The 18057-nt window shown below is 48.4% G+C and overlaps 1 protein-coding gene across 1 annotated transcript in view; it reads right to left on the bottom strand.

Moving 5' to 3' along the window:
- Positions 1 to 8416, bottom strand: part of IGFBP2 (insulin like growth factor binding protein 2) — a 31177-nt gene extending 22761 nt beyond the window's left edge. The window contains exon 1 of the mRNA XM_031008771.3: positions 7720 to 8416. Within this exon, the coding sequence (XP_030864631.1) occupies positions 7720 to 8161 (442 nt within the window). The 5' untranslated portion in view covers positions 8162 to 8416. The remainder of the gene's footprint in view (positions 1 to 7719) is intronic.
- Between the last annotated feature and the right edge of the window lie 9641 nt (positions 8417 to 18057).

Genomic DNA, 18057 nt, shown 5'->3' with positions numbered 1-18057 from the left:
AGACCAAGACTCCGTCTTAAAAAAAAAAAAAAAAAAATGCAAGCCCGATGGCCTCCAACCGTTTATGCACTGCATTTATCATGCATTTATCAGTTGCATTTATATTGCATTTATCAATTGCATTTGTATTGCATTTAAAGTACAGTTTCATTGCCCTTTCCATAAACTACCTCGCTACAGCCCTGTGAAAGTAGGTTGGAGAGGTATGGATATTTCCATTCATAGGTGAAGAGATGGAAATCAAGTGACTCATCACCAAAATGCAAGAGCTTAGGTTTTATATATAGTTTATATCTTTACACACATCTGTGTAGTTGACCCAATGAAATACCATCAATTTCTGATTTGCAAATAAGAAAACAGGCTTAGCAAGAAATCTCTTACCTTGGGTGATTAGTACATGGTAGACCACCTGGGATTTGAACCTCCAGAGAGGAGTGGCCTGCCTGATCTTTCCAGTTTGACTAACTGTCAAGGAGGAGATGTCACTTGCCAAGATTAAGGCAGCTAACATGTACAAGAACATACTATGTGCCAGGTACCTGCCATTATCACAGCCACCCCAACACACACCCTGGGAAAGAGGTAAAATCATTGCTATTTTACCAACAGGGAACTGGCATTGGAGGAAGAGCCTTACTAACTACTGAAGTATTAAGAGACGGGGTTGCAATGGAACCAACCCCGGTCAATATGACAGCAAAGGCCAGGCTGCCTGTACCATCATCTGCTACCCAGCAGCTCTTCTCTCAAGAGGCCCACCCTGTGACCTTCTTGTCCCTCTTGACTGACCTCTGTATGCTGGCTACTTACAACTGTGAGGTCCTCAAACTCCAGGACTTGTGACTGTCCATGGAGTCAAGGGAATCTACATAATTGAAATCTGGCAGAAATTTACGTGCCCCATACATCACCTGCACATGGCAGCTGTCCAGGAACAAAACTGCTGGTTGATAGGGTCAAAAGCTTTTCTCTGCCAACAGCCCAACTCCTTGCCCGGCCACAGAGGTAGAGGGGTGCAGTGGGAAGGCACCCAGGTTAGCCTCTCAGCATTTTCGTATCGCTGAGTCACCCAGCGTCCACACCTGTGAAATGGAGGTAGAACGGCCTCCCTCGCAGGGAGGTGGAAGACAGGAGACAAAGCAGGCACAGAAGCCAGTTCATAATAGGGTGAGGACAGATGTGAGCACCACCAATCTCCTGGCAGCTGCCTGCCATCTCAGTGAATTGCTGGCCAGAGACAGGAGAAGCAGAGGGATCTAGAATATCTGCCAACCACGTTACCAGCTTCCCTCATGAATTCAAACATCATCTCCCGCTTCTATGCCTTGGTTTCAGCAGAAGCAACGCTAGTGCTAACTCTTATAGGAGAGAATGCCATTCCCTGGCCTATAGAAGTCCTTTCCCTCAAAGCCCAGTCAACCACCCTCCTCATTTAAGGATTCTAGTTTTTTCAAGCATTACAGTCTCCAGTCACCTACATAATATGCCTCTGATTGGATGGATCTCTGAGGCTGAGACCACTATATTTTCCACACCATTTTTGAGCCCCACCCACCTACCTAGCAAGCAGGTGTTCTAGCTGAGCCGGAGTAGAAAAGGCATGGAAGGGAGAAGTGTGGGAGAGGAAAGAACGGTCTGCAGGGACAAAGAGGACAGCATGGAGAAGGCAGGAGAAGGAAGAGGGAGTCGGGAACATAGAGAGAAAGGCTGAGACGAAATGCACTCCCTGGATACAGAGTTCCTTAAAAAATTAAAATAGGCCAGGTGCAGTGGCTCACGCCTGTACTCACAGCACTTTAGGAGGCCAAGGCGGGAGGATTACCCGAGGTCTGGAGTTCGAGACCAGCCTGGCCAACATGGTGAAAACCTGTCTCTACTAAAAATACAAAAATTAGCCAGGCATGGTGGCAGGTGTCTATAATCCCAGCTACTTGGGGGGCTGAGGCAGGAGAATCACTTGAACTCGGGAGGCAGAGGTTGCCGTGAACCGAGATTGCGCCACTGCACTCCAGCCTGGGTGACAGGGCAAAACTCGGTCTTGAAATAAATAAATGAATAAAAATAATAATACAAATAAAAATAACAATTCCCAGATACACAGACTCTTTGTAAAAAAAAAAAAAAAAAAAAAAAAACAAGCTTTTTTCTTTTCTTTTGGGTACAGTGTTCTAGTACGCGGGAAGGACCAACAACAAAAGCAAATGTGGACGTGGCCTCACAGCCCCTTTCTGTTCTGCTCCTCCTTCATTCCTTTCAGCAGCCCCCTGTCCTGTCCTGCCAGGCATCGTAGGTATTTACCTGTTCTCCATTCCCTTTGGTGCAGAATTTTCAGAACTTCCTCATATCAATATTGAACAGTTGTGGCCAGGTGCGGTAGCTCATGCCTGTAATCCCAGCACTTTGGGAGGCCAAGGCGGGCAGATCACTTGAGGTTCAGGAGTTTGAGACCAACCTGGCCAACATGGTAAAACCCTGCCTCTACTAAAAATACAAAAATATTAACCGTGTGTGGTGGTGCATGCGTGAATTCCCAACTACTCGGGAGGCTGAGGCAGGACAATGGTGTGAACCCAGGAAGCAGAGCTTGCAGTGAGCCAAGATCACGCCACTGCACTCCAGCCTGGGCGACAGAGCAAGACTCCGTCTCAAAAAAAAAAAAAAAAAAAAAAAAATTAGCCTGGTTGGGCACCATGGCTCATGTCTGTAATCCCCAGCACTTTGGGAGGCCGAGGTGGGCGGATCATGAGGTCAGGAGATCGAGACCATCCTGGCTAACACTGTGAAACCCCGTCTCTACTAAAAAATACAAAAAATTAGCCGGGCGTGGTGGCAGGTGCCTGTAGTCCCAGCTACTCAGGAGGCTGAGGCAGGAGAATGGCGTGAACCCCGGGAGACGGAGCTTGCAGTGAGCCGAGATCGCACCATTGCACTCCAGCCTGGGCGACAGAGCAAGTCTCCGTCTCAAGAAAAAAAAAGAAATTGAACAGTTGTACCTCCCATTTTCTATGGGTGTGAACAGCCCAGCTGAGAACCAACAGGAAGCCACCTGATGACTGGGCCAGAGAACAGTTCTCTCCAAGTCAGTCCTCAAAGGTCAGATAATGAGTGAATGGATATGCTCCTACTTTCAGGTAACCCATGGCTGTTTATTTTTATTTTTATTTTATTTTATTTTCGAGACGGAGTTTCACTCTTGTTGCCCAGGCTGGAGTGGAGTGGCGCCATCTCGGCTCACTGCAACCTCCAGCTCCCAGGTTCAAGTGATTCTCCTATCTCAGAGTCCCGAGCAGCTGGGACTACAGGCAGGTGCCACCATGCCCAACTAATTTTTGCATTTTTAGTAGAGATGGGGTTTCACTATGTTAGCCAGGCTGGTCTCGAACTCCTGACCTTAGGTGATCTGCCCACCTCAGCCTCCCTAAGTGCTGGAATTACAGGCGTGAGCCACCGCGCCTGGCCAACCCGTGGCATTTTTATTTTATTTGTTTATTTTTTGAGACGGAGTTTTTTTGCTCTGTTGCCCAGGCTGGAGAGCAGTGATGCAATCCCAGCTCACTGCAAGCTCCACCTCCCGGGTTCAAGTAATTCTCCTGCCTCAGCCTCCCAAGCAGCTGGGACTACAAGCATGCTCCACTATGCCCAGCTAATTTTTGTATTTGTAGCAGAGAAGAGGTTTCACTATATTGGCCAGGCTGGTCTCCAAACTCCTGACCTTGTGATCCACCTGCCTCGGCCTCCCAAAGTGCTGGGATTACAGGCATGAGCCAATGCGACCGGCCCCATGGCATTTTTATAGAACTAATTTCCAGCCTCTGAGCCTGAAGGAATGATTTGCCTGAAAGTCTTAAAGCTCAGTGCTGAAGTAGGCCAACAGTGAGAACTATCTAAGCCTCCCTCTTCCCTCTGCCTGACAGGAAACTCAACAGTCCACTTGGCCAAGAGCCACTGTGTAGGCAGACCCTCGGGAATACAACAGATGGGTTCTTCTCTCCTTCCAGGCTCTACCATCTATTCTAACCTAGAGACTCCTGTGCCCCACTTTTCTCAGATTCCTTAACATTGTTACATAGAATTTTCCTGTTCTCGAACCTTCCTCAAATATCTTGTCTAAAGAAGTGGGTCATTACCACCACACAAAGGGACTTATCACAGTAAATGTTTTGGACATATGTGGAAGCTGAGTAGGGAAATTTCAAACAAAGAAGACCCGGATTCTGCAGCTTCCTCAAACTGCAGCCCACCATGGGCAACGGCAGCCCCAGGCGTCAGAAAGAACACCACTTGCCTCACTGGTCCAGAATCTGTCGGGCCACACCCTTCAGAGAGGCCCTGCCTCCGAGGCCAGGGTGCACACTGCCACACCCTGCTTGGTCTCCTAGACAGGCGCTTCCCCATCTCCTTCTTTCATGAACAGTGGTGACTGGTGACTCAGGCAGCGCTGCTTAGCAGAACTAGTGCTGGGAGTTCTGTCCAGATCGGGGGAGGGGAGGTGGAAGGTAGTGGTGTTAACAATCAGTGACAGTAGATCCCACTCATTTCCCTAGTCTATTTTACGACTTTGAACTCAGTATGCAAATTTATGCAAGACGAGATGCAAAGCAGTACTCTGAGCCAGAAGTCCCATTGCTTTTTCCCCCTTTTTTTTGAAGCTGCACTGAACCACTGTAAATCAGTGCTCGCCTCTTCCCCCCTTTATTCTTCCCCGGCAACTGCAGATGCAGAGCCTCCCCAGGCCCGCCTGCCCGCCTGCCTGCCTGCCTGCCTGTCTGCCCGCCCTGGGACTTTGAATGACTACACATTTCTATAGCACCTTTATACGTGCAGCGGGCCAGACGGCCACTCGGGCGGCCCCGCCCCTCAGTATAATCCCCTGCATTGTACACGGTAGGGAAGGAGGCTGGGGAGATACTGAAGGAACCGGTCTAGCCCAGCCTTAATTCTGAAAGGGCCTGGACTGGCCCAACCCTGTTCCCTCCTCGACCCTGACATTTCTAGGCACTTCTATCCACTCCACCACCAAACACATACACACGCTTTTAGAGTCCCAACTTCAAGCAGATCTCAGGGTCTCCTTTCGGTTTTTCTTCTAGGCCTACCCACCCCTTCCCCCAAGTCTGACTTCTCAGTTTCTTTGAACCAACAAGCCCCAGCCCATCGTCCCCGTGGGATACAGGCTCACCACCACCCACTCCTTCCACCCACTGATGTGCCCACCCCCACCCCTGCATCCTTGCCATCCCCAGGAAGCCAGCAGCAACACAGCCCCTGAGTCCCGGGAACAAAGACAAAAGAGCTAACAGCAAAGCCGGAACTGCTGAGGTTCGCTGCCTCGAAATAAGAGGGTATGTTTAAAATTCTCAAAAGCAACCTGCTCAAAGAGGAATGCAGGCTGGAGGGGGGTGCTCATTCTTCGGAGGGGAGAGAAGAGGGGACGGGAGATGGAGTGGGAGGCAGAGGATTCGGTGCTAAGATCTCCGTCTGGGCCAGGCCCCACCCAACTCGGACCCAGCACTCTCCATCCAGTGACTCCAGTCTCTGCCCCAGCCTAAGACCCTCTCCCACACAAAAGCCTCCAACCTTGACCCCTTTTTCTCCTGCACCCTTGCAAGCTCAGGCTCCTTCCCAAAGTGCTCCCCTCCCCCAGCCCGACTCTTTCTCAGGCACCCCTGACATTGGTCACTTCTTTTGAGTGCACCCACTCAGCTTCCAGCCCCACCCCCCACCTTCCACCCCTGCTTAACATCCCCTCTTCCCAGGCTGGTGCACAAAAATGCGGAAGGCGTCTGGGCACTGGGGAGGAGAACGCAGCTGGGGCAAGCTGGCGGAAGGGAGTCCCATAACCAGGCAGAAAATCCAGAGTGACATTCTTCCCATGAACTCACCCCATTGTCCCTGGCCTCCCCTGACAACTACCCCCCACCCCCTTCAGGCTCCAGGGAAAAGTGAATGGGAGAAAATCTGCCGCATCTGTTCCTGGCTAAAGACCCTAACCGGCTTCAGGGATTTGGGAAGTAGAATTGGGTTTCAGGCTTAGAATAAGACGAATGAAGAGTAGAAAAAAAAAAAAGTAAAACGTTAAAGAAGGAAAGGCATCACACACTTTATTAAAACAGTCAGCAGCCAAACCATCCTATGAACTTAGAGGCCTTTCAAAAAGTTCACCCTGCTGAGGAAGATGTTTAGTTTGTCAGAGTTCAGCTCAGAAACTGCACAGCACCTCCCCGGTGGACCACGAGGGGTGATGAGGAGGAACGCATGACTGGGGGACAGGCACCCCGCAGTGAAAGGATTTCGTGGGGGCTTTTTCCTTTTATTGTTACTTTCTAAGAGAAGCAGGAGGGAAGGGTTAACTTCCAGGCAGGCTAGGGAAGGAAGCGAGCCGAGGGAGAAGAAAGGGACTGAGAGGCTCCACTCAGAGGAAGCCCTAACTTGCTCTGTACTCCAGAGCAAAATGTGCTAGAGAAACAGAAGAAAGATTTCAACTCTGACCCCTAATTCCATTCTCAAGGAGAACAGGGAAAAAAACAATAGCCGACCAGGAGAAGGGAGGCGGGTTGGTGCATGGGGTGGGGGGTTTACGAAGACCTCAGAAGCTAAAAAGCAAGCATTCTTCTTTTCACTTTTTCTTTTTAAGTTTGAGAAACTTAAGACTCACTTGCTTTTTCAACAACAGCAGCAGGCAGTGGACACATTTCACCACTGTCTCCAAGAGGAAAGAAAATAATTACAGCTTCCTCCCGACCACTGGGGCAGGAGGCTTTCGTAATTTAAAAAAAAAAAAAAAAAAAGTAACCTCCTTAGAGCCTGGTTGTGTCCCTCAAATAACTTTTTGGGAGGGATGAGGGCCCCTGAACAAAGAATATCGGGTCCTCATTCTATCCTACAGGAAAGGGTCCCTCAATTTAAGATAGGGGCGGGGGTGGGGGGTGGCAACGCATCTCTCCTGCCTTTCGATCTGGGGCCCAGATGCGAAACCGCACAGCCTGGCTGCCCCCGTCCAGGGAATGCAGCCGGCGATCGGGCTTAAGTTACATTGATTCAGCTGCTAGGAGACCCCTCGCCTACCAAATGCCTCCCTTTTATTTTTCCATTCAACGTGGTAGCAAGAGCCCTGCTCGTTCCCTATGGAGAAATAGTAGTGTTCGTTTTCATTTTTTCTCTTAAGCGACTCATCCTACAAAGTACCAAGTCCTTTCTGTCCAACTCACAACCCCAGTAGAAGGAAGGGTCCCTTGGGACGCCGGTGCCTCCTCCTAGCTCCCTCTCCTCTTCCAAGGTTCCTGGTGTCACTGGCACCCCGCAGCCTCCGCCTCCCAGCAGCGATCCCACCAGGACCCTTGGGTCCTCAAGCAGTGCCCCAAATAAGATTCGAGTTCCTACTCCCATGGATCTGACCACCGGCCCCCTTCTCAGCAAATCCCTCCTCCAGAATAGAAGTCTGGGTCCGTTCCACGCGGGTAAGACTATGGCAGCAGGGATGCCTTTCCTCTCCCCATTCATCCCCACCAAATGAGTCGCCAGGGCTCTTCCACTTGCTCTAACTCCAGTTCCCCTCCCCGGGCCTGACTTCCGCGTCCCGCTAGCAACAGTCCCCCTTGATTTGGTCCAAGGTCTCGGCTCTGCCGCCCCTAAAACAGTCCGTGAGGTCCAGCCGCCCGTCGGGCTTCTCCGCTGCCCTCCAAGTTTCTCCCAACTACTTGTTCCAGACCGCGTTACCTGCAACCTGCTCCGGGCTGGCGCCATACTCGGCGTCCCGGCGCTTCTCACAAGTGCCCTCGCCCATGACCAGCGCCTGCAGGGGCAGCTCGGAGCCCGGGTGGGGATAGCAGCGCAGCCCCTGGCCGCAGCGCGGGGTGTAGACGCCGCACGCCTCGCCCTCCAGCCGGGCGCACACCGAGCAGCAGCCGCAGCCCGGCTCCCGGACGAGCTCGGCGCATGGCATGCGGGCGCCTCCGGCCACCGCGGCCACCGCGGCGGGCGGCGCAACCGGCGGGGGCCCGCAGGCGGCCAGGCGCTCGGGTGTGCAGGGCGGGCAGCGGAACAGCACCTCCGCGCGCGCCCCGCCGCCGCCGCCACTCGCGCCCAGCAGCAGCAGCAGCAGCGGCAGCAGCGGCGGTGGCGGCAGCGGCAGCGCGGGGCAGCCCACTCTCGGCAGCATGCTGGCGGTCGGCAGCGCGGCGCGGCGGGCGAGCGAGCGAGCGGGCGGGCGGGCAGGTGGCACGGCCCTGCGAGCGCGGGAGCCGCCTCCTCCGCTTCTTCCTCCTCCCTCGCCGCCGCAGCCGGGTCCTAAAGGGCCAGCTTCTCCCCGCCCCCTGCCTTCTCCCCTCCCCCTTTTGGAGACCACTCCCTTCCCCCCGACACTCCCTGGCGCCGGCTAGTGAGTGCGCGCACGCCCGCTCGCCCACCCCCGCGTTGGCTACGGGCTCTGGGGGTTCCCTGCTTTTCCCGGGCCCCGTCCCTCCGCACTCTTCTGGCCTGACTCTGACTCCTGGAGGAGAATACGGATAACTCGCGGGTTTGGGTAGGACCGGCGTGGCGGTGGAGAAGAGCGCGTGCTTTTGTCTGCTCTCAGTTCAGTTCGCGAGGACTTCGTTTGCGCGCTTCCCATGTGGCCGGCACTGGGCTAACCGCTGGGGAACACAAAAGACATAAGGCACCGTTTTGACCTTCAAGTAGATTTCAGTCGGCTCATACCAACTCCTTCCATCCTGGGGTATCACCCACCACTGACACGTGGCTTGGAACAATGACTTCTTGTTGGGTGGGTCCTGCGGAGTTTCAGACCAGTCTAGACCCAGCTAGACCCAAACAGCCCCAAATGGTCTTAGTGACTATTGCAGTTTTCCAAACCTGGGAGCTCGTGACTACAACCTATGAGAACCCTAAGTGCCCCGCAAAACTTGCCCCTTCCTCTGCAGACCCCCTCCCTTCTCCGCCCTCTAAAATAATCCCTTAGCACCCTGGGCCCCCACCTACAAATCTAGAGGCACTTGTTGCAGGACAGATCCCAGAACACCCAGTTGCAGGGGTCTTGGAGAGGTCAGATCAGCTCTCCAGGTGTGACAGTCCCGCTCTGGGGTAAGGCCATTTATGGCTGTCTTCAATAATGCAGATGGACAAGCATGACCTCCTTTCATTGTTCTGTTTGATTTACTGAGTCATCTACCCAAGCTGCCCCCAACCCCCATCATTCCAGGCTGGACTCAGCCATAATCAACCATCTCCTGGAGTGTGACCCTAACAAAGACCCCTGTCAGAGAGATTCCCTGGGTGAGAGATGGACCATTAAGCTGCCTCCACCGCAGGTTTAATCTCCCTATACCTCAGCGCCCCTCTTCCCCAACCAGACCCCTCCACTCTGGCTCTTTCTGACTTTAAGGCTCAGAGCCTGTTTGATTCCGTTCAACAGCTAGTTAACCCAATGGCCACCTGGCTCTGAAGGTGACCTAGATGCCTCCAGGAAGGCAAGTTCCTGGTCTTAAGATGCTAAGCTGGGAAGAGTTATCGGGAAAGACTTTGGTAAGATAAAAAATAAATAAATAAATGTTTATGAGAGGCTTTGAAGAAAAGAAATATTTTGGTAGAGAGGTGATGTGGTGGTTGAGGAAAGGGGAGTTTCTTGGGTGAGTCGGAACTGAAATTGAAGCTTGTAATTCTACCAGAGGAAATGGACGGTTAGCAAGGGCACAGGCAGAGGGACCACCTGAAGCAAAAACACAGAAATGGGGCCGGGCGCGGTGGCTCACACCTGTAATTCCAGCACTTTGGGAGGCCGAGGCAGGTAGATCACCTGAGATCAGGAGTTCAAGACCAGCCTGGCCAACCGTGGCCAACATGTTGAAATCCCATCTCTACTAAAAATACAAAAAAATAGCCAGGCACGGTGATGCACGCCTGTAGTCCCAGCAACTTGGGAGGCTGAGGCAGGAGAATCACTTGAACCCAGGAGGTGGAAGTTGCAGTGAGCCAAGATCGCACCACTGCACTCCAGCCTGGGTGACAGAGTAAGAATCAGTCTCAAAACACACAGAGAGAGAGAGAGAGAGGGAGGGAGAGGGAGAGGGAGAGGGGGAGAGAGAGAGAGAGAGAGAGAGAGAGAGAGAGAGAAAGAAAGAAAGAAAGAAAGAAAGAAATGGGAAAATGAGTTTGGGGATCAGAAAGTCCACTTCAGCCAGAGTGCAGGATGCTTGCAGAGAGCAGCAGGGGAGGCAGGAAATCCAGGTGACTGTGGCGCTTTGGCTTAATATGCTGGGCAGTAAGGATACAGCATCCATGTTTGAGCAGAGGCAGAGATGGACAGAGCTGGACTTCTGGAAATCATTAGCACTATGTAGAGTGCCGATCTGAAAAAACGTAAAAAAAAAAAAAAAATCATTAGCACTATGTAGAGTGCCGATCTGGAAAAAAAAAAAAAAAAAAGAAGTAAAAAGCACTATGTACAGTGCCAATCTAAAAAAAGTAAAAATAAGACACAGGAAGGATCGTGGTCATTCCACCTTCATTCTCCCTGGTGTCTCCTGCCTGCTTTGTAACATGTTTCTGTTGGTCCCACCCACTGAGCTCCTACAGAGTAGGCACAGGGTCTAGCACAACGCGGTCCAATAGAAATCTACTGCAAACCGCAAACGTGAGCACATGTGCAATTGTAAATTTCTAGTAGCCATATTAAAATAGAGTAAAAAGAAATAGATAACATTTATTTTAATAATATTCTTAATTTGGCGGTATATCCAAAATACTATCATTTCAATGGGTAATCAACACTAAAATTGAGAGAGTTAACATTCCTTTTCTTATACTAAATCCTCAAGTTCTGATGTGTATGCTATACAGCACATTTCAGTTTGAAGTAGCCAAATTTCAAATGCTTGATAGCCATGTATGGCTAGGTAGCTATCAAATTGGACAGCCCACAGGTCTAAATACTGCCTGGCACCAGGTAAGCACTCAATAAATATTTGTTGAGTGAATGAAAAGTACAGTCTCTCAAAATATTCCTGGCAGGGCCCCTCATTCTCTTTCTGTCTTAATTGCAATGCCCAGGAGCTGGGAATGAAAGGCTGTGATGAGTCTATTAAGAGGCTAAGAGTGGCATTGATTCATTCATTCCCATGCAGCTACTCACTTATCTTTTGGGATTCATTCTCTTTCCACCTCCTTTTAAAGTTCTTGATCTTTTAGCCAAGAGCAGTGGAGATGAGCAGGCAAAGTGATGCTGACTTGACAAATGCAAAGTACTCAATGATATTTCACTTTCTAATGAGCCTGAAGGCCACACCCAATTCTTTTCTCCTAGTTCCCAGGTTAATGGCCAATTTTACCCTTCCCCACCCTAAATACATGCAAACACATAACAAAATAATCCCATGTTTTTAAGGCTTTTCCTAACCTCTCCTGAGCCGCACTCAGAATCCCACTCCCCAAAGGCCAGCTGCTACAGAGGCTTGAATCACAGAGCATCCTCAATCCATTGAAGCCTAGAGAAGTAGGGGGACTCAGCCCGGAACCCAGAGCTGGTTACTGGCTGGCCTACGACTTAACCATTTTGCTTATTACTGTAGGCCCAGGGCTAGAACGGTGCCTGCACAGAGATACTCAAAGAATATTTGTTGAGTGAATCCAGGTTCTCCGCTTGTTGTCTCTGGCTTTGCCCCATCCCATTGTTCCTGGAGCATTCTTCACTTTAGATTTCTCATGAGTCCTCTGCAAAGGTATGTCCTCAGGCTTGAGAGCCTGTCTGTGCCCAGCAGTGAGGATTGGTTGAGAGATGGGGACAGGCTAAGACTGGTTTTCTCCCTTCCCCTTAATCCCTGCCTTTTTCCATCTCAACCGCGTTTTATAAACCCCACCCTTACATGGTTTACCGTAACTAGGTACCACCTGTACTATTATTTACATAATTTTTTTAAAGTAAGGCAATTCACTCTTTTTTTTTTTTTTGCTTACGATCATTTTTAAAAGAAATTGTATATCACTACCATAAATGGAAATGTAGTATTGATGGCCATCTATAGATGGTAACCATAAAACACAATGAAAACAAGACAATGTTATTTGATTCGAGCTGGATACTGTTGCCTGCTGAAGCTTCTGAAGCTGGCACACTCTTCCCGAGTTAAGAAAGATGAGACAATTTAGAAGAAGCATTCAAGTTAAGCCAAACCCAAGCTGAGATTTTCTCCACTAAGTCATCAGGAGAGGAATGTTTTTTAAAAATATTTTATTGAAATATACATGCAAAAAAAAGTAGATAAACTAGATAAATATCCACAAATTGACCGCACCATATAACCAGCTCCCAGATCAAGAAGAACATTGGCCAGGCACAGTGGCTTACGCCTGTAATCTCAACACTTTGGGTGGTGGATGCAGGAAGATCACTGGAGCCCAGGAGTTCAAGACCAGCCTAGGCAATGTGGTGAAACCCTGTCTCTACAAAAAATAAAAAAATAAGCCAGGCGTCGCGCATGCCTGTAGTCACATGCCTGTAGTCGCAGCTACTCAGGAGGCTGAGGTGGGAAAATCATTTGAGCCCAGGAGGTAGAGGCTGCAGTGAGCTGTAATTATGCCACTGCACTCCAGCCTGGATGACAGAGTGAGATGCTGTGTAAATAAATAAATAATAAAGAAAAGAACGTTAACAGCATATGGAAAACCTTTCATGCCCCTACTGGTTATTATCCCCATGCCCTGCAAGGGTAAACATTGTCCTGACTTCTACTGGCGTGGATGAGTTTTCACATAAATGAAAACTTACAATAAGCAGTTGTTTTTGTGTTTTTGTTTTTTTTTGTTTTTGTTTTTTTTTTGGAGACAGAGTCTCGCTCTGTTGCCCAGGCTGTAGTGCAATGGTGTGATCTCAACTCACTGTAACCTCCACCTCCCAGGCTCAAGCGATTCGCCTGCCTGAGCCTCCAGAGTAGCTAGGATTACAAGTGTCCACCATCATGCCCAGCTAATTGTTGTATTTTTCGTATGGAACCAAAAAAGAGTGCAAATAGACAAAGCAATCCTAAGCAAAAAGAACAGAGTCAGAGGCATCACATTACCTGACTTCAAACTATACTATAAGGCTAAGGAACCAAAACAGCATGACATTGGTACAAAAACAGACACATAGACCAATGGAACAGAATAGAGAACCCAGACATAATGTTACAAAGTTGAGAAAATAAGCAATGGGGAAAGTACCTAGTCAATAAATAGTGCTGGGACAGCTTGCTAGCCATATGCAGAAGAAAGAAACTGGACCCCTACCTCTCACCATATACAAAACTGAACTCAAGATGGATTAAAGATTTAAGTGTAAGACCTCAAACTGTAAGAATTATAGAAGAAAACCTAGGAAACACCATTCTGGACATCATCCTTGGGAAAGAATTTATGACTAAGGCCTCAAAAGCAATAGCAACAAAAACAAAAATTGACAAGTGGGACCTAATTAAACTAAAAAGCTTGTGCACAGCAAAATAATCTATCAGCAGAGTAACAGACAACCTACAGAATGGGAGAAAATATTTGCAAACTATGCATCTGATAAAAGTTTAATATCCAGAAACAATTCAACAAGGAAAAAAGCAAATAACCCCATTAAAAAGTGGGCAAAGCCACTTCTCAAAAGAAGACAGACAAGTGGCCAATAAACATATGAAAAAATGCTTAACACTAATCATCAGAGAAATGCAAATCAAAACCATAATGAGATACCATCTCACACTAGTCAGAATAGCTATTATTAAAAAGTCAAAAAACAACAGATGTTGGCAAGGCTGCAGAGGAAAGGGAACGCTTATACACTGTTGGTGGGAATGTAAATTAGTTCAGCTACTGTAGAAAGCAGTTTGGAGATTTCACAAGGTACTCAGAACTATCACATTACTCGGTATATAGCTAAAAGAAAATAAATTATCTTACCAAAAAGACACATGTACTCATATGTTCACTGCAGCACTATTCACCATAGCAAAGACATGGAGTCAACCTAGGTGCCCATCAATGGTGGACTGAATAAATAAAATGTGGTATATATACACCATGGAATACTACGCAGCCATACAATAAAGGATGAAATGATGTCCTTTGCAGCAACATGGATGCGGCTGGAGGCCATTATCCCAAGCAAATTAACACAGAAAGAGAAAACAAAATACCACGTGTTCTCACTTATAAGTGGGAGCTAAACACTGGGTACTCATAGATGTAAAGATGGCAACAACAGACAGTGAGGGCTACTAGATGGAGAGGGACAGAGGGGGCAAGGGTTGAAAAACTAACTGTTGGCTACTAGGCTCACTATCTGGGTGATGGGATCGTTCATACCTCAAACCTCAGCATCACGCCACAAACCCATATAATAAACCTGCACATGCACCCCCTGAATCTAAAATAAAAGTTGAAATCATATTTTAAAAATTCCTCCTATTTTATCATACATACATTAACCCCACTGTGAATAGCCCACGGTGAATAAAGAAGGTGTTCAACCAGAACTGGTAAATTGAGAAAAGATGGAAATTGCCAATTGTTGGCAAGGATAGGAAGCAAGTGGAACCTCCATGTACTGCTGATAGGAGTATACGTTCATACATTTACTTGGCAAAACTTTTTGGCTCTGTCTACTGAAGCTGAACAAATGTGTACCCTATGACCCAGAAATTCCAGGTCTAGGTATGATTACAGGTATGAGCCACCATGCCCGGCCATCATAGTTTTTTTTTAAAGATGGGGTCACTATGTGTCACCCTGGCTGGAGTGCAGTGGTTATTCACAGGCACAGTCATAGCACTTTGTAGCCTCAACCTCCTAGGCTCAAGTGATCCCCCTGCCTCAGCCTCCCAAGTAGCTAGGATGACAGGCACATGCCACCATGGATGGCTCATATACTTTTTTTTTCATGGAGGAGTTTTGAGTTTGAGTTTTAGTTGTTGTTTCGAGAGGAAGGGAAGAAGCACAAAAGGATAAGAGCATTGCTTGAGCGGAGGAAATGTCCTCTAGTTTTTATACATTCCCCTGGGATTTGCCAAAGACCAGCACAGCCTCCTCCTTGGTGAACCCTGAAACAGAATGAACAGGGGTGAGGACCTCTGGCTTTTCTGACCCAGCTCCTTGGTAAGAAACTCCGTAATGGAAATCTGGGGAACATCATTATGGAAAAGATGAAGAATGGAAAAATGTGCTGTGGTGAAACTGAGGCTGGGGCTGCATGCTCCGTGGTGATTTCCTGAACAAGCAACAAGTGCCAGGTCAACAACTCGATCGATCACTGTCATCATCTTTGTCCTCAGAAAATCTTAACCAAGCGCCTCCTCCCAGATGATAGATTAGGCTTTGTATAGCCGTGCCATCTAGAAGTTGCTGATCAGGTTGGATGACTCCACAGTGACCAAATGGAAAGGACACAAAAGAAAAGAATCAGAATCAGAATGTGGGCCCTGGAGGCAGGTAGGAGTTAAGCAAAAAAGGGCCTTGGGACCAAGCTGCCTGGATTCATGTCCACCTCCTCTGCTTACTGGCTATGTAATTTGGGGCCAGTTTTTTAACCTCTCTCAGCCTCAGTTTCCTCATCTGTAATAAGGGGATGATAATAGTACCTGTTTCAGAGACTTGTTGCAAAGAGTAAATTAGGCTGGGCACTGTGTGGTTCATGCCTATAATCCCAGCACTTTGGGAGGCTGAGGCAGGTGGATCACTTGAGGTCATGAGTTCAAGAGCAGCCTGACCAACATGGTAAAACCCCGTCTCTACTAAAAATACAAAATTAGTGGGGAGTGGTGGTGCACGCCTGTAATCCCAGCTACTGGGGAGGCCGAGGCAGGACAATCACTTGAACCCTGGAGGCAGAGGTTGCAGTGAACCAAGATCGTGCCACTACACTCCAGCCTGGTAAATAAGAGTGAAACTCCATCTCAAAACAACAACAACAAAACAGAGTAAATTAGGCTGGGCACAGTGGCTCATGCCAATAATCTCAACATTCCAGGAGGCCAAGGCAGAATTGCTTGAGACCAGGAGTTCGAGACCAGCCTGGGCAACACAGCAAGACCCCATCTCTACAAAAAATTCAAATTAAAAAATTTTCCAGGGATGGCAGGGGGTGCCTGTAGTCCTAGCCACTCAGGAGGCTGAGGTAGGAGGATGCTTGAGCCCAGGGATTCAAGGTTACAGTGAGCTAGGAACGCAGCACTGCACTCCATCCTGGGTAACAGAGTGAGACCCTGTCTCTAATTTTAAAAAATAACAAAAATTTTAAATAAGAGTAAATAAAACAAGGTGAAATCCTTAACCCACTGCCTGGTATGCAACCCTCAGCCAAAGATAGTCCTGCCATTATGATTGCATTAGGCACGTGGGAGGCACCCATGTCTTTTGGCATGGTGCAGGAGTAGGTATGATGTTGAGAGTTCCTCAGTGTGAGGTCAGAAAGCACCACGTCCCCCTCTCTGTAAAGCTGGGAAGATGTTTGCAGAGGAAGGAGAAATTCAAAGGGACTACTTGGTTGGAAGGGATTGGAGTTGTTCTCCAAAGTGTAATGAGGCAAGAGAGGGAGAACTGGATGCATATTGCTTCCAGCAAGTGTGCTCAAGAGTAACAGAAAAGTAATAGAAAAGAAATAGAAGAAACCAGAGCACAGGGTCCTCAGAAGCCTGGAAGAAAGCATGGAAACCAGCTGTGGAGATTTGGAATCTTATCCGCACTGTAAGTCGAAGGCCTGGCTGGTCTGCATGGCCTGGGTAACAGGCAGGGAAGTGCAGTGACAACAGGAAGAAAGGAACAAAACTAACAGCAGTAAGTCCGTGCAGACACTTTTACAGGTGCTATTTCATTTAATTCTTACAAGCGTCAAACGATGCTTAGACAATTTAAGTGACCTGCCCGTGGTCATCCAACTAGTATGTCAAAACCTTACCTTTCCACTACTTCCAGGGGAGCCAAGAAATGACAACTCTAACTCAGGACCTACTGCCAACCTCAGGGTGTGTGGCCTTGGGCATGCTGTGGCACTCTACTCAATTTCTCTGAGTTTACTCAAGTTCTTCTGAAGGATGAGGGCATTGGACTGCATGTTCTTAGGCACTGGATGAAGGAAAGATGACTAACAGAGGCTGTTTAGTGTGATTAAGAGCAAGGATTCTGAAGCCACATGACCTAGGCTCAAGTCTTGGTTCAAACTACTGTGGTAGAGCCTGCTGATGTTCACCTTTATCCCATTCTCTTTTCCTTCCTTCACACACAGAAGCTTAACTCACACAGTCACAAGTGACTAGTTGTGGGCAGTGAGCTGTGAGTGAGATGAAGTGACGTGTCACTCCTAGCCTGAGGCAATGGAACAAAACCCACATGACTCCTCAGTTTCTATCTTCTTCATGTTTTAAATGGTGAGGCTACAATATGGCAGGGTCTCCACCAGCCTGGATCCTGAGTGACTGTATGGATTAGAGAATAGAGCCTCCTGCCTTGAACAGCTAATGAGTGTAAATTAAACCTCTGTTGTTTTAAGCCATTAGGATTTGAGAGGGTTGTTATTGTAATATAGGCTAGCTATCCTGACTAATGCAACCATTTACTAGCTGTGTAAACTCGGGCAAGTTTCTTTTCTATTTTTTTTTTCTTTTTAGAGATGGAGTCCTGCTCTGTCACCCAGGCTGGAGTGCAGTGGTATGATCTCGACTCACTGCAACCTTCACCTCCTGGGTTCAAGTGATTCTCCTGCCTCAGCCTCCCGAGTAGCTGGGACTACAGGCATGCACCACCATGCCTGACTAATTTTTGTGTTTCTAGTAGAGACGGGGTTTCACCATGTTGGCCAGGCTGGTCTTGAACTCCTGACCTAAGGTGATCTGCCTGCCTTGGCCTCCCAAAGTGCTGGGATTATAGGCGTGAGCCACCCCACCCGGCCTATCCGGCCAAGATTCTTAACCTCTCTGTGTATCAGTTTCCTCATCTATAAAATGGAGACACTGATAATACCTACCTCATAGGGTTGTTGTGAGCATATGAATAACAATATTTTAGGCACTTAAGACTTAAAAACAACAGCTAAAACATTTAAGTACT

This window comes from Gorilla gorilla, chromosome 11 (genome assembly GCF_029281585.2).
Source record: "Gorilla gorilla gorilla isolate KB3781 chromosome 11, NHGRI_mGorGor1-v2.1_pri, whole genome shotgun sequence".
Lineage (NCBI taxonomy): Eukaryota > Metazoa > Chordata > Mammalia > Primates > Hominidae > Gorilla > Gorilla gorilla.
Note: the sequence above shows the minus strand (reverse complement) of the source record. Positions and strands in the feature narration are given on the sequence as shown.